The sequence below is a fragment of the Amblyomma mixtum genome, chromosome 1, assembly GCF_055824585.1.
Source record: "Amblyomma mixtum isolate Tamu chromosome 1, ASM5582458v1, whole genome shotgun sequence".
Lineage (NCBI taxonomy): Eukaryota > Metazoa > Arthropoda > Arachnida > Ixodida > Ixodidae > Amblyomma > Amblyomma mixtum.
The window spans coordinates 170,133,799-170,155,390 of record NC_143012.1 but is presented as its reverse complement, the minus strand read 5'-3'; the positions used below and the strand labels follow the sequence as shown (position 1 = coordinate 170,155,390).

The 21,592-nt window shown below is 46.1% G+C and overlaps 1 protein-coding gene across 1 annotated transcript; it reads right to left on the bottom strand.

The window, feature by feature from the left end:
- Positions 1-4,823: 4,823 nt before the first annotated feature.
- LOC149369758 (uncharacterized) lies at positions 4,824-10,092 on the bottom strand. The gene has a single exon (XM_089559371.1). The coding sequence runs from the start codon at positions 9,946-9,948 to the stop codon at positions 8,749-8,751; it is 1,200 nt and encodes a 399-aa protein (XP_089415497.1). The 5' UTR covers positions 9,949-10,092; the 3' UTR covers positions 4,824-8,748.
- Positions 10,093-21,592: the final 11,500 nt, after the last annotated feature.

Below are 21,592 nucleotides of genomic sequence, written 5' to 3'. Positions count from 1 at the left end.
GCTTCTGTTGGAGAGAGAGAAGGGGAGAGAGGCCCGGAGGCAGCCCTAGCCCAATCGCTCACCTTGTTTTGGGCGGTCGCTAGAGGCGGGAAATCCCCAGCGCTGAAGTTCGGCGACCTCGCCTGGGTCCCGGACTTCACAGCCGTCTTGACATGCCCGGACTTGCCCGGCGCAGAAGTGGACTTGCTGTCCTTGGCATTTGTGGGCGGAGCTTGCTTCTGAGTCGTCTTCCGCTTGCTTTGACTTTGTGATGGTCCTGGCTTGATCGGTTTCCGGTACTTGCCGACGCAGCCGGCAGCACCGGTGAAGTGGGCACCCGCGCACAGCAGACATCGGGGGGTGCACTCATGTTGTGCTATGCCGTCGGGTGTGGTGGCCACCTGAGAGCCACAGAGGCCGCAGCGTCCCGACTGCGGCCGCGGGCAGATGTCAGCCCGGTGCCCCACCGTGCCGCATAGATGACAGGCGGGGATCGTCTTTTTGTACAGCCTCACGGGGATGCCCTGGTCGCTGTAGAAGATTTGGCGGGGTACCTTCTTCCCTTGAAAGGTGACCACTGCGATGGCGGTGCCGCCCAGCTTGCGCACAGATAGGATTTCTCCGTGTCTCCACTCCAGCTTCTGCTTGAGGGAGGCCGACGTTTCGCCGGGGTGAACGTTGATCACTCCCTTGCAGACCTCGCCAGAAGCCTTGGCATGCCCGCGAAACAGAAGCTGGCGGTCGCCGACCGTAAGCGTGACATCGCCGAGGAGCTTCTCAGCGGCTGGCACAGAGTTCAGCCCACACACTAACACATCTTGGTCCCACACGGGCCACACAGAGAGTTGCACCTCTCCACAGTCCCGTATGATGCTGCGCACGGCAACTCCGGCTTCACCTGGAGCGAAGGTGGCCTTCAGATCCAGCGTCTTGCGTGGCTTGAGCACCACGATGAGTTCGTCGCGTCCAATGCGTGGCGTCTGCTGCGGCCGCCACCGGGGTTTGCATGTTGCGGCCTTCAAGGCCGCGCCACCGACACTCCCTGGCGAAGCGTTCGGGGACCGAACTGCCGCCTGGTGCTGGGCGGCGGCTCCATTTGCTTTGGGAGCGTTCGTCTTCTGCCGGCGTCTCCAGATTTTGACCATATCTGCCAAATAGTCATCTTCCGATGTTGGAAGGTCCTCGGGTTGAGCGGTCTCCATGCGTACGACTTGCATGGCCACCGGATCATAGCCGGTAACCGTATTGGGAGCCGCCATCGCCGGGGAATCCCCAGCCGGGGCTGGCGAACGCCGGCGGACGCCCCGCCGCCGTTAGGCTTAGCGCCGCGGCGGTGGGCGAAATCTTCAAAATCTCAGAATTTTGTCAGAAATGGGCCCACCTTGATGAAAGTGGTGCCCACTTGTGCCGCTGATCTTCGCGGAGACGATGGTGCCAAGATTCGTGGGGTCCGAGTTGACAGACCGCAATAAGGAGCGATCAGAAGCGGAGCCGATGTGCGCACGTCTTCTCCCTACGCGTTCCCAGTTTTAGTTAAGCGTATGCTAGCACAGACGCAAAAATAAACTCAGCCTATAGTGGCGCTATCTGGTTGTCAAGACGGGAACCATTACTGTCAACAAGCCCACTCCTTTTTGAAAGATGCACTGAAGAGGAATCTAAACTCGTCTTTTTACCGCGGGAACTCCATCTACACGTTCTGAGCATTCTTACAAACCTCGATTTATGGCCCTGTGTGGCCGATTTCCCTAATTAAACCGATTTAACGTCCGGCACCCGCCTTTTTTTTCGAATTATTCCCCGTACGGTGGGCGGAGTCGACCAACGCGTGGAGTGCCTTTCAGCCAGCTCTGTGGAGGCTTTGCTTTCGCTTTATTTTCTTTTTTAGGTTTCCGTGAATAAATAGTTTCATTGGCAGATAATATCGCCGCAAAATAAGCAACAGAAATGAAAATACGCGAGGACTATTTGCTTCTACGGACTACTACGTATTACTCTCCAATGGCAGAGCGGCAAGCCGCCACGGCACTGGGTGAAAGGCACGCCACGCGTTGGTCGACTGCGCCCACCGTACGGGGGAGGATTAAAAAAAGTTAGCTGTGGCTTAGCTCTGGTTAAGCCTGAGTGATTGCGAAAGCAATAGCTCCCTGGTTGCGCTTGGCTCTGCTGGTGGTTTGGTATGGCTTCGCCTTTTGTGCAACTAAAGGATTTACTCTGAACACAACATGGTTTCTACTGTTTGTTTATTCCAATGAACGCGCTTTGGTGGTCTGTAAAGTAATGACTCTTGGTCTGAACACTGGTAATTACATAGTCGTCCGAATGTCTATATATCACCAAGTCTACACTGCTACCCCAATGGGTAGTACTTTTTGGTTCTGTCTCCTAGGCACGGCGCTGGCGTTTGCGTGCAGCACGTCGCTCCAGTGACGCCTTGTACAACTCCTCAGACATGACTAAGCGAAGCGCGCCTGCGGCGCCCCCTTTATCCTCTCCTAGCGAGCGCCCTCACGCGGCGGGCCGAGGAGGCCGTCACGGGGTAGCCACCGCGCCGAGCGAAGGAACGACTACGGCCGAAGAGACGAGTTGGGGCCCCTGCTCTCGTCTGGTCGTGACGTCACGTTTTCACGTGGTCGTGCGCCGGAGCGAAGGAACGACCTGCACCGACGGCAGTAAAGTGCTAGCAGTATTGCTTTCGCAATAAAAGAAAGGCGGAGCCGGACGTTAATTCGATTTATTTAGGGAAATCGGCCACACAGGGCGATAAATCGATGTTTCTAAGAATGCTCGGAATTGAGATTGAGTTCCCGGTGCAAAAAGACGACTTCAGATTCCTCTTCACTGCACCTTTAAGCCTAGAAGCGGCAGAATCGTCATTCTTAATATAAAAAATAAAGCAAATTTATCACTTATACGTTTTCTTAGAGGCGAGGAGAGACGAAGCGAAAAACCGGTGCCCCGTTTATTGCCAGTGAACACACTGAAAAAATGGCCTGGCTTAGCTTATGGTTAAGCCTAGGATGCGAAGCTTACCGCCAGCGGAGGCTGCGCGTCCGCAAGCGAGGGCATGAGTTGAGCCCCAGCTTTCACAGCGGTTGTGACGTCAGCGCCCCTAGCGGAAGAAGCGGGAGTTAGGCCGCCGGTGGTTGCTGCGCGTCCGCGAGCGAGCGCACGAGTTGAGCCCCAGCTTTCACAGCTGTTGTGACGTCATATCACGTGGTGCGCCGATGTAGGTCAAGTGGTAGCTACGCGGCCGCGCGTGGCGCAGCAAGGCAGACCTCGGTTTTGCGGCTAGTATGATTCGCATAAAAGGCAGCAACAACGAGAATTCAGTCCGAAGCGAGGGGTCCGGCTTCGAAGGGCACCGCCATGTTTGTCGCCGCGCGGCGGAAATCGGTCTGGACTGATCGGCCACGCCGCGCCGCTTTCCGCCTCGCTCAGCGTCAAAAGCGGCTGAATCCGCTTCGCTCGCCGGATTTTTGGGCAAGTGTGAACGGGCCGGCCGCGAAAAAATATTCTGCAACTCTGTGATGTGGTCGTGCAGCCATGAGCAAAAGGTATGTAGTATTGGGGCCACGGCACTGCTCACGAAATGCCTCGCCACTCACCGTTCCTGTTGTTTCAGGTGGGTTATTACGAGTGTTCTTGTTACCGAGATGATGTTGTCTGTCTTGTAGCAATAGAGAGATATAGCATATCGTTACCGTGTTTGCGTTACCATTTACCGGGCTCGGTTACCGTTTACCGGGCTCGGCTGGCGACATCTGCGCATGCGCGCCCATTACCGGGCCGGTAACACTTTACGGAAACTCTTTAGCGTTTCGGAGAGAGTTAGCGTTCGCTTGTAAACAAACATGGCGGCACCCTGCTCGCCCGCTTCGGAATAAATGCATGTCACCGCTGGATTCTTTGATGCGATAGCTCACTCAAATGGTAGCGGTTCGCTTTTATTTCGCATACTGTCACCCATACGTCGAGGTTTAAGTGACAACTAGCCCATGTTGTTGAGATAATTCTGCGATTTTCGAGCACTTAAGCCTAACTATCCGCGTCGCAAATTTTCCTTCCTCCAAGCGCGTAGCCAAGGAAGCAACAACACTGTAGCATTTGTGCCAGCTTTAACATTTTTCTCTCTATTTTCATAGTTTTCTTCCAGGAAAAACAACATCATTCTGGTAATGCTTGTCAGATTCACCACTAAATTGAGAAAAAATGTTTCTCCAGTCCAGAGTTCAAGTGCTTTGACTTACTGCCACCAGATGGCGCCACTATGTTTACATCTAAGTCGTGCATCCAAACATCCAAAGAAGCGACGCTGCGCGCGGCAAACAGAAGGTGTTGTAGCTGCGTTTTTTACAGCATTCGCAACGCAGTAAGCGCAGCTGTGTTGTGTTGTGTTGGGTTTAATGGCACATAGGCAACTAAGGCCATCATCCGCCAAGAACAAGGTAGAGGAAATAATTTCAGCGTGATTTAATAAAATTGTGAAAAGTGATCAGTGGTGTAAAGGGCCTAAAAGTTTACCTACCTACTAATAACAGAGAAAAAGACACAAGCTTAGTGCGTTCTGTGTAGTAAACTTGTCTACTGGTCAGGGTACTTTTGAGTGTGTTTGTGTTTTGTTTTGTTTTATGGCGCATAAGCGACTAAGGCTATCATGCGCCAAGCTCAGGGTATAAAATTGTTTTATATAGGATGTTGTACAAAAGTCTAAATGAACGGCGGTGTAAATGGCCTAAAAAGTTAATTCCTGCAACCTAGTAAAAATATGAGAGAATTGTAGCAGTGACTGATGGTAAAAGCTTTAAATAGGGTCGTTAACCTCAGCAGCCATCCTTGGCTGGACAAGGATCTCGAGGTTCCCACCCGATGGAATAGGGACCTCAGCCATCTTCTCAGGAATGAGACAGTGGCTGAGGTGTTTCAAAAACAAGTAAGGCAAGATGAGGTATGTCAATAAATTGTAAAGCACGGGGTTAAATGCATGTTTCTAGAATTTATGTGTTAGAGTTGTTGTAACCTATAGTTTGTTTAGAATATTTGCTTCTTGTAAAAAGTTAAATGTGCAAGACAAGTCGACAAGTGCATTCTCTCCCAAAACCAGTGATGGATGAAAAGGGATTTGTTCATTGTAAAACCGTGTGAAATGTTTCTTCCTCAGTGTTTCGAGCTTTCGACATGAGTATAGCAAATGGTTCACGGTGAGGTCGTCTCCGCATGCATCACATATAGGTTTGTCTTGTTTTGTTAGTATGAAGTTGTGTGTGAGGTGTGTGTGTCCTATGCGAAGACGGCATAAAATGACTTCCTTAATGCGTTCCTGGTGAGTACATGTTTTCCATTCGCCCAACACAGGCTTAACCAAGTGGAGTTTATTATTTATTGTATTATTCCATGTTGCCTGCCATTTATCCCTTAGTTTAAAATGTACTAATTTCATGTAATCCTTAAACGGTAAATCTACTTTCTCGATTTGTTTGTTCCGGGCTTGAGCTGCGCATACGTCTGCTCTTTCATTTCCTTTTATACCAACGTGGCTAGGGACCCAACAGAATTTGACGTTTAGTCCGTGGGCAGTGGCTGTTATTATGTTATATATGATGTCGCCGAGTAGTGGCGTGACTGCATTTCTGATGTGAAGCGCTGTGAGTACACTGAGCGAATCTGTGAAAATAACGCTGTTGCTTATGTTCTCATTTACTATTTTCTCTACCGCAACCCAGATGGCATAACATTCAGCAGAGAAGATGGATGCATACTGCGGAAGTCTTATTATTTTTTCCCATCTTCCTTGTACTACGGCACTTCCAACACAATCGGCTGTTTTTGAACCGTCAGTATAAAAAGTTTCAAAGCCACTGTACCTTTCCTCGAGTGCGAGGAATTCTTGGATGATGTGTTGTGAGGGAGTTTGTGTTTTTCGGAACTGTGTAAGCGTGAGATCGCAGTCGGTGTGAAAATTATTCCATGGGGCAAGTGGGTCCCGTCTTTGAGCCATGTTAGGTAATGTGTCAGCTATGCCAAGATTCTGGCATATCTCTTCGAACCTTAAAATCAGAGGCCTGGTAGCTTGTGGTTTGTTCCTGAATATTATTCTAGAAGGGCACTTTGTTACGATGGAATAACAGATGTGTTTTGGCAAGGATCTCACTTTGAAAACATATGTACATGTAAGGGCGTTTCTTCTGACTTCTAGTGGGGGTTCATTTGTCTCGACGTAGAGACTGGTTATGGGCGATGTTCTGTAAGCGCCGCATGAAAGGCGAAGGCCTGAGTTATGCGTAGGGTCTAGTTTCTTCAGATAAGATGGCCGTGCTGATCCGTACACTACGCATCCGTAGTCTAAGATGGAACGTGTCAAGGAGCGATAGATGTGTAGGAGGCATGCTCTATCAGACCCCCAGTGTTTTCGAGACAGTACTTTCATTATGTTAAGTGATTTAGTGGCTTTCTTTTTTAGGTTATTTATGTGGGGTAGGAATGTAAGTTTTCTGTCAAATGTTACGCCCAAAAATTTATGCTCCTTTTTAATAGGCAGCACTGTTTCATTTAAGTGGAGTGTGGGGTCGGTCTGTAAGCCTCTCTTCAGTGAAAAAAGAACGGCGACTGTTTTTTGAGGGGAAAACTTGAAACCATTTTTTTCAGCCCAAATTGCCAGTTTGTTTAACGTCAGCTGTATTTGTCGTTCACATGTTGAGAGGTTCGTGGAGGTGTACGCTATTTGGAGATCATCAACGTATGTAGAATACATAATAGACTTTGGCATTATTTTCGCAAGAGAATTCATTTTCACAATAAAGAGAGTTGTACTCAGAATACACCCCTGGGGCACTCCATTTTCTTGACTAAAATTTTTCGAGAGTGTTGAGCCAAGGCGGACTTGGAATGAACGGTCAGAGAGGAAATCCTTTATGCAGTTTAGCATCCTGCCGCAGATGCCTAGATCTGCAAGGTCACGAAGAATACCGAACCTCCATGTGGTGTCGTAAGCTTTTTCCATGTCGAAAAAAACTGCCAGGCAGTGTTGTCCGTGAATAAACGCCTCTCGTACTGTATTTTCAAGGCGGACTAGATGATCGGCCGTTGAGCACGCTTTCCTAAAACCGCATTGATGTATATCAAGCAGTGTACGGGATTCAAGGACGAACATTAACCGGATATTAAGAACACTTTCAAAAGTTTTGGCAAGACAACTTGTGAGCGCTATGGGTCTATAACTACCGGGGGAACTTGGTGGCTTTCCGGGTTTAAGGAAAGGTACAATTACTGCTTTCTTCCATTCCTCAGGTAGCTTCCCGGAGACCCATATTTTATTAAAAAACTTTAAAAGTGCTTCTACGGCAGGTTCTGAAAGATGGGCTAACATCTCATAATGGACTTTATCAGGCCCGGGTGCTGTTTGCTTTCCGGTGCAGAGTACTCTATTGATTTCTTCAAACGTTATTAAACTGTTGTATGTCTCATTCAACCTGCTATTCGTGGGAAGTCTTTGTTTTTCAGCAGTGTTTTTGTATTTTAGAAATGAGTCGGTATAGTGGAGGGAACTAGAAACTTGAGAGAAGTGCTCTCCCAAAATGTCTGCCTGTTCTTTGATGTTTGTTTGTCTGTCGGGGTCTGTCAGAAAAGGGATTGTGAAAGCGGAGAAGCACCCATTTAATCTACGCACTTGTTCCCACATTTTTTTCGACGTAATTGAGCTCTTTATTGATGACACAAACTTTTGCCATGATTCTTTTTCAGCTATGCGGCGTATATACCGGGCATTAGCTTTCGCTTTTTTAAAATTTATAAAGTTTTCCTGCGTTGGGTATCGTCGGAAAATCCCCCAGGCTTTATTTTGTTTCTTTTTTGCTTCTCTACATGTTTGTGTGTACCAGGGTTTATGGCCTGGTCGTACCGTTCCCGAAGTCTGAGGAATGGCTAACTGTGCTGCAGCAATAATACATGAGGTAAATATTTCGTTGAGTTCATCTATACTAGAATACTCTGTGGATATTTTATCGAGGCTGGCCTCAGCTCGGAAAAGTTCCCAGTCGGCTAAATGAAGCTTCCAGCGGCGTGGTTTTGTCAGGGTTACTGATGGTGGTGATGACATGTTAATGATAACTGGTAGGTGGTCGCTTCCATACGGATTGTCTAAAACATCCCAGTTAAAATCATTAAAAATAGAAGGCGAACTAAAAGACAGGTCTAAACAGCTCATTTTTCTAGTGCTGGGACTGCAATACGTTTGTTTCCCTGTATTTAGTAAGCAGACATTGTTGCATAGAATAAAATCTTCTAAAATACGGCCTCTAGTATCTGTTTGGTCACTGCCCCAATAAGAGGAATGCGCATTAAAATCACCGACTACCAGATACGGCTCTGGTAGCTGTTGTAAAAGTGTTTCTAAGTCATGCAGTGTTACTGATAGATGCGGCTGTAGATATACCGAGCATATGGTGATGGTTTTAAAATGGAGGACGGTGACTGCAACAGCTTCATACTTGGTTTTTATCTTGATTTCACGGGTTGCAACTCCACTCTGCACAATAATAGCAACACCTCCTGAGAGCCTATCAGCTTGCTCTCGGTCGCACCGAAAGACTTGATACTTCTTTAGGATATTCTGGTGTTTGGGACCTAAGTTTGTCTCCTGTAGGCATAAAGCCATAGGGGAAAATGTGTTTAGAAGTTCTTTTATATCAGAATAGTTATTTAATGCTCCACGACAGTTCCAATGTATAAGGAACGCCATGTTGGATGATTTTTGGGAGTGTCGTAAGGAAGTTATAGTAGAGGATTTGGGGGTGCCATTACTGGGCTCTTGTCTTTTCTTTTTCGCTCAAGCGAGCTGCGCCGCCGCTGAAGCGGGGGCGAGTTTGGCGTTGTGTCCATCGCCTCGCTAGAGGCTCTGGAGGTCCGCGGAGAACCCACGGGTGTGCGGTTTGTAGGCCTCTCCCGACTGGGGGAAGCCTTGCGGGCTGCCAACCCGGAGGCCGGCGGGCCCTTCTTCGAAAGTGGCAGAGCAGCTTTCACTGCATCTGCCCGGGGCGCGGATGGCCCTGCCCCAGGCTCACTGCATGTGGCCTGGACAGGTGCCGAAGCCTGGTGTGATGCCCCGCCCCGTCGCACCACATCGGCGAAATTTGTTCTTGCTGTGAAGAGGAATGTGCCTTGTGTTTGACTGAATCGTTGACGTGCTTCTTTGAAAGTTATGTTTTCTTTTGTTTTGATGGTTATTATTTCCTTTTCTTTTTTCCAGGTCGGACACGACCTCGAGTACGCGGGGTGATCCCCTTCACAGTTAGGGCACTGCGGTGCTGCATTGCAATTTTCAGACTCATGATCGTGTGATGAACATTTAGCACAAGTTTGGCGGCCACGACAACTCTGGGATCCATGGCCAAATCTCTGGCACTTGAAACACCGGCGAGGATTTGGGATGTATGGTCTGACTGCTATTTTCATATAACCTACCTCTATGGTTTCGGGGAGTTGGCTGGACGCAAAAGAGAGAACTAAGTGCTTTGTTGGAATTTCTTTGTCATCTTTTCGGATTTTTATGCGCTGGACATTTGTGATATTCTGGTCTTTGAGACCTTCCAGCATTTCTTCTTCAGTCAGGGTGAGAAAGTCTTGTTCTGAGATGACACCTTTGACAGTGTTGAGGGATCTGTGGGCACTGACGGAAACAGGTATTTCTCCAAAGGTTGCTATGTTTGAGAGCTTGGAAAACTGTGTTTTGTCTTTGATTTGCAGTAGTAGGTCCCCACTGGCTAGCTTCGACACCTTGTAGCCAAGGCCCAGTGATTCTGTCAGAGACTTGGAAACTATGAAAGGAGAGATGATTCTTGCTTGCTTTTCTGTTACCTCACTATGTACAACATGGTATCTGGGGAAGACTTCTTTTTTTTGCAGGAACTGCGCAGTGACATCGGTCCGCCCTCGTTTCTGAGGGCGATCATTTGTTTGAGGAAAGGAATCCATAAAAGAAAATTGTTATTCAGCTGTGGTGGCAGCCACCCACCATCGAGCCCAACACGGGGACGGGACAGGAACTTGCACGCAAGTCCTGCCCACGCCAGCTGTACACCTCAACTATAACCTAATATGACTCAACTCAGGGTAGTTGGTCACACGCGGTTAACCCTCGCCGCCAGGAAAAAGAGGAAAAAACGAAGAAAACAGGAGGAGACAGGAGAGTTGTAAGAAAGAGATAGGAAAGTGAAAGATAGAGGGGAGGAAAGGAAAAGGCGACTGCCGATTTCCCCCGGTCGGGTCAGGCCGGAGGTGCCGTCTACAGGAAGCTGGGGCCAAAGTGGTGTGTTGCCTCCGCCGAGGGGCCTTAAAGGTCCAAACGCTCGGCATCGGCTCAACCACCAGGATCCCCTTTTCCCCGGACACGGCGATGCCACGCACGGCTAAGCGCGGATGCTCGGGTCCGTGGTGACGCATTGTTCACCATCATCCCCCTGCGGGGATGTCCCTGCGGATGCTCGGGTTAACCCCGTGGTGTCGCCACTCACCAACGTCTGCATGCTGCAGACGCCTCCCTGCGGGGAGGTACTTTTGAAGCCACTGAGCCAGCCGTTAGCAGAAAAGTAGTGAGCACGTCTTTATATACAGAGAAAAAGATGATTAAAGAGCATGTAGCACCTCACTGCAAAGAAATGCTTTCAATGCATGCGAATTTCTGTTTGTAGTTAATGCTGGGGCATCTACCATCATCATCATTCGTTTTCGCCTTACGGTAACTTGTTACGGGAGAGACGGTATGCTAAAACGTCTTCTAGCGTGCGCAGCGCTAACCGGAAACTCCCGCGTCCGGTAACACGGTAACGATATGCTATAACTCTCTAGTGTCGTGGCCACCCCATATCCTGAAACGTTTCCGTACGGCGGCAGTGTACATTTGGCGCATTTTGGTCCCTGGTGGTGATTTTGAAACAAACCCAGGCCCTATGACGAAGGGCCAAGAGGAAAAGCTCGAATTGGTCTATGAAACTGTTCAAAGGCTCGAGACGAACCACACGAACATCCTCGAAAGTGTTAACAAGATTCTTACAATTCATATTAGCTTGTAAAATGAAATAAAGACTTTAACTGATCATGTACATGAACTTGAACTTGAAATCGAGTTTATTCCAGTTCTTCAAAGTTACTTATAGTCTTTAGCTGCCCGAGGGCAGGAACTTGGCAGCGGCGACGGCAGTGGTGGCTTAGTTACGCAACGCTGAGCACTTTTCTGCTTCTTCACTGCAGATAGCCTATCTGGGAAGCTGCAAGCCGGACCCACCACCAGTAGAGCTGTTCGCACGTGCTCACAAGCAACTGACCTGGTGCGATATCAACAGTCATCAGAGGGCGCGGCCGTCAGCGATTCCTATCAACGGCATTGTAGGCGGAAGCGTCACAGCTTCGCAACTTCAAAAGGAGACATCCATGGTCCCACCGGTTCACTTGGCAGCGGCGACGGCAGTGGTGGCTTAGTTACGCAACGCTGTTGGATGTTGGATCTGGATGTTGATGAAACCCCGCCCTCCAGGATGTGTGAAGCACTAACGGTCGCTGGGCTGACCCGCGAACAACTCCAGAAAACGAGACGGGCACGCTGGCGCCAACTGACCTCAGCTACGCTTCCTGCAGATGTCAGGGACTTCGGCTGGCTGCGAGGCTGGCGGGTCCTGCCCACAAGAGACCGCCTTGCGGCGTGGGGCGTGGCGCCCTCCGCCCGATGCCCGCAGTGCGGTCTGCTTGAAACTTTGCAGCACGCAATGTTTGAGTGTGTAGTTGCGCGCACCTTTTGGACATTAGTGTCACGCATGTTTTTAACCCGCCTGGAAGCGCGCACTAGTTCTCCCGAAGTGTTTCAAAATATGCTCTTGTGTGTCGGCATGTTCGTTTTGTGGCGGCAGCGTGGAGTGGCATCCTTAAATGGGCGTCCGCAAAGAACAATGTTCCCAATGTTGCAGCGCCTGCGCACGCGCCTCTTTGAACAAGCATGCATGGACGCTGTGTCAATGAGCGAGGCTGAGTTCTTGCGCAAATGGTCGACATACTTTATCGTCCTGCGCGGCGGTCGAGTATCGGCATTTTTACTGCATTACTGACGTGCTCAGTGCTGCGTCACTGCGCATGTGCTTGACTGATCAGAGAATTAAGTTAATCTGTTTTGTTTTGTATTTTCTATGTTAAAACAGAAAAAATAAACTTCTCTTTCTACGCAACGCTGAGCACTTTTCTGCTTCTTCACTGCAGATACCCTATCTGGGAAGCTGCAAGCCAGACCCACCACCAGTAGAGTTGTTCGCACGTGCTCACAAGCAACTGACCTGGTGCGATATCAACAGTCATCAGAGGGCGCGGCCGTCAGCGATTCCTATCAACGGCATTGTAGGCGGAAACGTCACAGCTTCGCAACTACAAAAGGAGACATCCATGGTCCCACCGGTTCACTTGGCAGCGGCGACGGCAGTGGTGGCTTAGTTACGCAACGCTGAGCACTTTTCTGCTTCTTCACTGCAGGTTGGTTATTCTTGATAACTTATCTTGTATATTTCTGGTTATCATTCTGTCGTCGCTGCTGCCAACTTTTTCTACTGAGTGTATTGTATTTTGATCACTTTTTTTTGTACCGAGCATGACGAAAGATCTAGCGAAAATGGAAAAAGAACTAAAGGCAGAATTTGCTCGCTTTAAAGAAGAATGCAAACAAGAACTGAAATCCTACAAAGAAGCATTAGAAAGAGATTGCAGAGCTGAAATCCGGGAACTGAAGACCGAGATAAACAACATGAAAGACAGTTTGGAGTTTGCTTATACGTCAATTAACGAGCTGGAAACTAAGGTGAAAGCTATAGAATCAGAAAAACAAAAGGTAGTACTTGAAAACGAGGCCCTGGAGGCCAAGATCTTGGATCTGGAAAGCAGGCATCGAGAGCATGAAACTCGCATTGTTCACATGGAACAATACAGCAGGAATAAGAACCTCGAAATTCAGGGCGTAACAAAGCTTGAGGATGAAAATGTTGTTAGCATTGTTTCACAAATTGGCCGTGCCATAAGTGAGGAAATCACAGAAAGTGACATTGAGGCATGTCATCGTGTGCCCACTCGGAACCCTGATAAGCACAACATTTTAGTTCAGTTTAAATCCCGGTCAAAGCGAGATGCTGCATTAACAAAAGCGAAACGCCTGCGTTTGACAAACGAAGACATCGGCATTGAAAGCAAAGAGCCATTTTATGTCAATGAGCATTTGTGTCCGTCGCTGAAACGACTTCTAGGAACGGCAATACAGAGGAAGCGCGAACATGAATGGAAGTCAGTTTGGGTGTACAATGGCCAAATTTTTGCAAGGAAGTGTGAAGGTGCACCTGTCATTAAGATTCTGCATAACGCAGATATCTACAAAATATGCTAGTCATTTGTTACTGCGTGTAAGCCATCACCATGAAGTACACTGAATTTGTCTTTCCCAATCATCTTAACCTTCAAGACCCCTCGCATAAGTCTGTTTTGCATTTCAACGCCCGCTCAGCTACAAACAAACACGACCAGATAGTATGCTTCCTAAGTCAATTCCAATTTTGCTTTGATATCATAATGATATCAGAGACGTGGTATCAAGAAAACTGTAATCCACTCCTCCTTGATGGTTACAATCATTATTTCATAAATAGAGAAAATAGGAGAGGTGGTGGTGTGGCAATTTATGCTAAAAAATGTGCGCAGTGCACTGTGATACCAGAATTTAGCCTTATCACGAATGAATATGAGATACTGACTTTGAGGAGCAGTGGTGAAGTGATATCTGTTTTATACCGGCCCCCTGATGGGAATATTAACGAGTTCTTGAAGTTTTTTGATGTTTTTCTGCAATATGTTTCACTAAACAACTTCCATCTTATTTGTGCTGGTGACTTTAACATCAATATCCTTGAAGACAATAACAGAACATATGATCTTGTAACTACGCTGCTGTCATCTGGTTTTTCAAACGTCATTACGAGTCCCACAAGAATTACTCCCAGTTGCTCATCTGCCCTTGATCTCCTCATTACAAATATGGAAACCAGTATTTCAGACGCCGGCACTATAACTTCCGATATTAGCGACCACTGTCCGATCTTTATGTTCTACTCCAGTAACACCGGGAAATATGCATTTCATAATGAGGCCTTCTGTTTCCAGCCTGTCTCTGATACGGCACTCGAAGCGTTCAAATATGAGATAAGCTTACATGACTGGTCTACTGTTCTCGGCGAGAATGATGTCAACAAAGCGTATTCCAAATTTATTGAAGCCTTCGCACGTATTTACGCTAAGCATTTCCCTCTAAAAACTAGTAAGCGATCGAAAAAGCATAGAAAACCCTGGATTTCACACGAGCATATCTGCATGATCAGAAACAAAAACCGTCTTTACCACAGATTTCTGCTCTCAAGGTCAGAAATGGCATTGAAAGAATTTAATACTACTAGGAATAAGTTAAATTCTACACTACGACAAGCGAAAATGACCTACTACCAGCAGCTGTTCGCCGATGTTTCTAGAAAGCACCCCACTGCTATCTAGAAAATATTAAATAGGGTCTTAAATCGTGGAAACATTGATCAAGCCCCGAAATTCATATTACATGCCAATGAAAACTTATCTGGAAAAGAGCTTGCTGACCATTTTAATCATCACTTTGTAAATATAGCAGGGCCAATCAGTAATGCCACACACGTGCCCCAAAACACAGTCAATATCACTAACGTTCCTTTGGGAAGTATTTTCTTCGAACCAACAAATGTATCTGAAGTTTTCAGTTCATTTCTGAACCTTAGAAACAGTAGAGCCCTCGACTTTGAGAAGTTGCAAATCAAGCCAATCTAATATGTCCTTGAATATATTACTCCTGTGCTTGTCCACATATTTAATTTGGCAATTGCAACACATACATTTCCAGACGCCATGAAAGTAGCCAGAGTATCGGTAATTTACAAAAGCGGCGACAAAAACCTAATGTCTAACTATCGACCAATTTCAGTGCTTCCCGTCTTTTCAAAAGGACTTGAAAAAATAATTCTTTTCCGCATAACAAAATTCATAGAAAAATTTCATATTATTAGCGATGCGCAATTTGGATTTCGAAAGGGTAGATCAACAGAATCAGCGTTATTGGAAATAAAAGAAGAAATTGTACAAAACATTGACAGCAACCAATTTACACTAGGCGTTTTCATTGATTTTAGTAAGGCCTTCGACTGCCTAAACCATAAAATTCTTCTTGGCAAGTTACATTCATACGGCATTCGTGGAGAACTGCTAATGCTGCTTGAGTCCTACCTGAGTAACAGAAGACAATGCGTATCCCTAGAGAGCCAACAATCTTCCTTGTTACCTATTGTCTGCGGCGTGCCGCAGGGAAGTATATTGGGCCCCGTTCTTTTTAACATGTACATTAACGATTTAGTGGAAATTGACAAAACAGTTAAATTTTTTATTTATGCCGACGACAGTAGCTTTCTAATTACCGGTAGTGACCCAAACACACTAGTTGTAAAATGTAATGAAATACTCGGTAAAATATGCATGTGGTCACAGTCTAATTTTCTTAAACTTAATGCTACCAAAACCAAAGCAATATTATTTCGCGCCCGAAATAAGATTTTTAAAATGAACAGCGTACTACAATATCAAGGCCAACCTATCGAACTCGTCGAACAACATAAAATCCTAGGCGTAACGTTTCACAGCGATTTGAACTGGAACAATCATATCGGTCACATCTGTAAGAAGCTTTCTGTCGTTGCTGGCACGCTATCCCGCTGTCGAATGTTACTTCCTGTAAAAGCTAGGCTTCAAGTATATTATGGTTTATTTTTCTCTCAAATAAACTATTGCAATCTAGTTTGGGCTACCACAACACAAACCAACATGAACAAAATCAGTATCCTTGAAAAGAAAATTATGCGCCACATCGCAAATATTGATCCTGGCTTGACCACCGCCGATAGTTTTGCTGACTACAATATTATCCGAATTCATCACTTTTATGAGTATCGCATCTTGAAGTCATTTCTCTTTTCCACAAAAGAGTTCCAATCTTTTTTTAAACGTGTATCTTCATTGACCCGCCACGAACACAATGTTGCTACCCGTAACACCGACCCTTGGCTCGTTCCTCATTTTCGCACCAATTATAAATTGCAGTCCATAAAGCGCAATCTACCTGTTATATTAAATCGCCATAAAGATATGAATAACTTTTCGCGTAAAAAACTACACGAATACTTTAGTAAATTGTAATTGCCTTCTTCCTCGCATTTTGTAGTTATATAACTCTGTATAAGTGTCCTCTTTTGTGTGCTTTGTATATATGTATGTACTTTTTATATGTGTAAACTCTGTTTACCTTTTGTATTGTATAGTATTTCTCCGTATGTACTGCCTGTCGCTGCTCTGTAAACGTCTCCGGGACTCAGTCAAGGCCCAGTCGGTCCTTTTAGCCCGGAGAACGTTCCAGTGTATAACTGGAGAATAAATTGAATTGAATTGAATTGAACTGGAACTTAAGAAACAGTCAGTGCCTACCACAGTATCTCCCACGAGTTGTACACACGATGCGTCCAACATTCAAGTAAAACTGGACGACCTCGAAAACCGTTCACGCCGGTCTAACATTCTTTTTTATGGTGTTCAGGACACTGATGAGTCTGAAACTTGGGAAGACTCTGAGCGTCTTGTGAATGAATTTCGTCCTAGCAAACTTGGTATCACTGTGCCTTCCTTAGCCCGTGCTCCACGCATAGGCCGTTTTTCTGAGGAAAAAAAAGAGACCCTATATTGCAAAGCTGTTCAACGAAAAAGAAGTCGAAACACTTATGAGTAGGGGCATAAACTCAAAAATACCGATTTTAGCCATTCGCGAGATTACTCGAAAATGGTTCGTGAGAAACGCAGCCAACAGCTGAAGTGTGCCAAATCAGTAAAAAAAGAAGGTAACAAGGTTCGTTTGGCTTTTGATAAACTGCCTATCAGTGGTGTCTCGTTATTCTGGGATGGTCAAGCCAATAGCGCGGTGCACGTGTCCCATGCCTGACGCATCCCTTCCAGTTCTCGTGAAGTGGCAGGCAAACCACTCGTGCGGCGAAACACACAGCTTTGCCCTAATTACGATGCCAGTCTTCTGGACACCAACATACGGAGTGTTCTTCCTAAAAACGTGGCTCTTTCTTATTTAATCGATTCATGCTGCTCCTCGGATATCGCGCTTACCGAAGCTTGGTTAAGTGACGTGGTTCCTGATGATGTCGTTTTCACCTGTGACACCGAATTCAATATATTTCGTTGTAACCGCACGGGCCCTAGAGGTGGCGGTGTACTTCTGGCCGTCAGTAAAGTGATCACCGCTGTGCCTATCGAGGTCACGTTGTACCTTGAATCGGTATGGGTTCGGTTAAGATGTGGTCCCACGGTCGTCATCATTGGCGTTATTTGCCGCCCTCCGGACATGAATTCTTCATTGTGAAGTCAGTTTTATAATTTACTAAGCGATCTTACGTGTCGTTTTCCGAATTCAAGCTTACTTTTACTTGGTGACTTTCCGGCTATTAACCGGTCGTCATTAACAGCTCCTGCCAATGATCCTAAAGCTGAGGCTTTCCTCCAATCCTGTCTCGATTTCTCTTTGCAACAACTCATTTCTGAACCTACGCGTCGTTCCGCAACTACAGCCAATATTCTCGATCATATCGTGACAAATAATCCTTACCTTCGCTCCAACATTGCGCACTTAGGAGGCCTTTCCGATCATTCCACACTCTAAGAACTGATACTCTCTATGATAGAGTATAACGGCTACTGCACTCTCTTTAGCAGCAGTTTACTCCGCCCAAATTCCCTAAGGAGTGAAACGCCTCCTTCGGTAAAGAGTAAAACTGCGAGCGCACTCCCTCTAGGGCCTGAGGGAGTTGGAGGTTGTTTATTTTCTTAGCTTTTGTACTGCAGCGGAGCCATATATATAGTGACCTGTGACTCGCATCTCATGCAAACTAGTGATAAGCAAAAACAACCAAACAAGAAAGTGCGCTGTGCTCCGCCCACAGAGCCAGACCTTGTACATAACCGATACGTGCAGTGTACACTTTAGAGATTATTGCGTTGCATTCATACAGCATATGTGATTTGATTTCAATGGATTTTACGTCCCAAAGCGACTGCACTGACATTACGACATCCCAAAGCGAAGTGCACTAACATCGCGCAGTGCATGATGCTTTGGCGTTTCGCTTTCATCGAGATGCGACCGCCGCGGGGTTCTGAATAGTCTATACCATTCAGCGAAGTCATGCACTTCCGTAGAATGCGTTTAAGAAGCGACTGTCATGGTAACTGTCGCAATTTATCCTAAACATTAGTTTATTGCTGTGTGAATATATTTTATGCCCTTCGGAACCACCATTCACATTTTGCAACATCTATTTCAGGACAACAACCTCCAAGGAAAAGGGGTTCGCAGAAACGAGCGATGCTTCTGTTAAAGGAAAACACTTCTGTCAGATCCCGTAAACCTTCGCGGTCGACGGCAAAAAATTAGTCTAAACAGTTTATATGGCATTCCTACTACGGTATGAATGATCGACGAGTGCTCTAAGGAAGCTACACATCATTTTAATACGAATAATAGTGCATCAGGACACCAGTTAACTCGTTCGCGAAGGGCGAGTCAACGTACCGTGCACCATGAAATTGCTGTCGAGTAAAGATTTACCATGGCGTTGTGGCGTTCAGATGTTGCCTGTACTGTTTCATCATTTACTGAGCTGTGCCAACTCTAACCAGCCAGCGATCTAGCAATTTAGAGAACAGAACTCGCGACATATACGCACGAAACTGCCGCTGAACTGAAAATGTTAGCATATATAACAACTGAAAATCATTGCCACTCGTCCCAAGTATAGGCGAGAGGTAGCGCACTCGGCTCGCAATGCAGAGTTTCCCGGTTGGAATCCTCCCTCCGGCGCAGCTTTTTTTTCCCAGCCATTCGTAATAAAGGAGTGTTTCTACTCCTGCAGCAGGAGTGCGCCTAGCAGGAGTGCGGCGACTCTGGAAAAAGGAGTGAAATATGGGACAAGCGTATACTCCATCGAAAGGAGTTCCCCGCGCTCCTTTAGTTCTTAGAGTGCATAGTCACGGGAAACCTGATTTTGTGCCCCATAAAAATGCAACTCGTACTAAACAAACAAGGTGCTACAACCGAGCAAACTTCGGTGAAATAAACGCTGAGTTGTAGTTTTTGCTGATCATTTTCTTCACGATTTTTCGTCACGCTCCGTGGAAATGAACTGAAACCTGTTCAGCGTGAAACTTGCTACCCTAATTGACAGATTCATACCCGTCATCAGTATCTCATGCACTAACACAGATCCTTGGTTTAATAGGCACCTACGTCGCCTTAAGAATAAGAAAAAGCGCCTTTACAGACAGGCCGACAAGAACAGACACTCCGAATCTTGGCAATGGTACAAACTATGTGATAAGGAATATCAGTCTGAGTTGATATCTGCACGCAGGCACTTCTTGACACACGATCTAGTGGCAATGCTAACAAATAATCCACCGAAGTTCTGGCAGAAAATAAACAACTCTAATCACCTCTTACCAACGCGGAAGGCAGCAGTGTTCCAGTGGCCGAATGCGCCGAACTTTTAAATAACGCATTCACATCCGTTTTTACCCGTGAAGATCTCTCTCTACCCCCCATTTCCATCAGCACTTCTAATACCTTAATGTGCGAAACATGTATCACTGAGACCGGTATCTTATTCTTACTAGGGAAGCTTAAAACAACATCAGCATCAGATCACCATGGCTTTAATAACAAAATACTCAAAAATTCATCGGATGGTATTCATCGCATCTTGTCCGCTATTTTTTCGCAATCTATATCATCTGGCGTGATTCCGCTGGACTGGCGCATAGCTAAAGTTGTGCCAATTTTCAAGTCTGGCGATCGTTCCTCACCACTGAATTATCGACCCATTTCACTAACTAGCACTGTTTGCAAACTTCTTGAACACGTAATTCACTCGCAGGGAATCAACTGTCTTGAAGAACGTAATATTATCTTTAAATAAAGGCTACTAATGCGTAAAGGCTACTAATGCGAAACGCAACTTGCCGGATTCAGTCAAGACATACATTCATCGCTTGATGCTGGCATTCAAGTCGACTCCATATTTCTTGATTTTTCTAAAGCTTTCGACAGGGTACCTCACAACCGGTTATTGATGAAACTAGCACTCCTTAATATTCACCCTCTTGTCATTGCATGGTTAAAGATTTTATCTTTTCCAGGTCTCAATTTACTACTGTCAATAACCAAAATTCGTCTTTCAGCCAAGTACACTCTGGCGTCCCAGAAGAAAGTGTGCTTGACCCCTTTCTTTTCCTAATATTTATCAACGATTTACCGGATTCCATTTCTTCCTATATCAGACTTTTTGCTGATGATTGTGTAATTTATCGCACAGTTTATTCTAACACCGATTGCCAATCCCTTCAATCTGACCTGGATTCCGTAACAGCATGGTGCTCAACCTGCATTCTAAGAAAAAAAGGTGTGATCTTAGTCCTTTAAGGGGGTAAATCCGCTGACGCTGTGGCGAGCCCCTTTTGGTGTAAAGTTACACCTCCGTCGGGGGGCTAAGTGCGTACGGTGTAACGTTTAGGCTATAATCGGCCAAGTGTAAGTATAAGCCTTTGATGACTAACGTTACCCTTCCTCAGAAAGACTAACGCTTAGGTCATGAAAGTGCAAATATATGCTTGACTTTCTGGTGCATGTTTGCACCCACTCGGAATAAGCTTATGCTTTATCTCAGAGGGTAAACTTATCTTCGCAAGGCGTACAGTTAAGCCTGTCAAATGAGCTTACTAAAACGCTCCTAATGTGCAACTTTGCATCTTCGAAAAACGTAGCGCGAAAAACAAGACACAGGTAAGGTGAAGACAGGAAACGAGCGCTTTCTCACGACTGAATTTTTTATTAGGAAGGATATCAGAATATATACCATAGATATGGAAGCGAAGAAGAAAGAAGGAAAAACAAAATAACAACTCAAAAAAAGAACAAGACGAGGAGATAAAAGCCCGGCGATGGAAGCAGGTACATAGCATAGCAACATAAAACACGTGCACTGTTACTTGACAATCGATTGGAGGTACACAATCACACTTTTTGTTAAGGCGATGGATGCGTCACTAATACACTTCCCCCCCCCCCCTTTCGTGATATAGAACGCTTCAATAATCTCTCTTGTACGTTGATAATATGCTCTGTCAAGTACAGACAGACAGAGCATATTATCAACGTACAAGAGAGATTTTTGAAGCGTTCTATATCGCGAAAGGGGGGGGGGGGGAGTGTATTAGTGACGCATCCATCGCCTTAACAAAAAGTGAGATTGTGTACCTCCAATCGGTTGTCAAGTAACAGTGCACGTGTTTTATGTTGCTATGCTATGTACCTGCTTCCATCGCCGGCCTTTTATCTCCTCGTCTTGTTCGTTTTTTGAGTTGTTATTTTGTTTTTCTTTCTTTCTTCTTCGCTTCCATATCTATGGTATATATTCTGATATCC

Coding starts and splice junctions, on each gene's coding strand:
- LOC149369758 (XM_089559371.1), bottom strand. CDS start 9,948: ATGGATTCCTTTCCTCAAACAAATGATCGCCCTCAGAAACGAGGGCGG.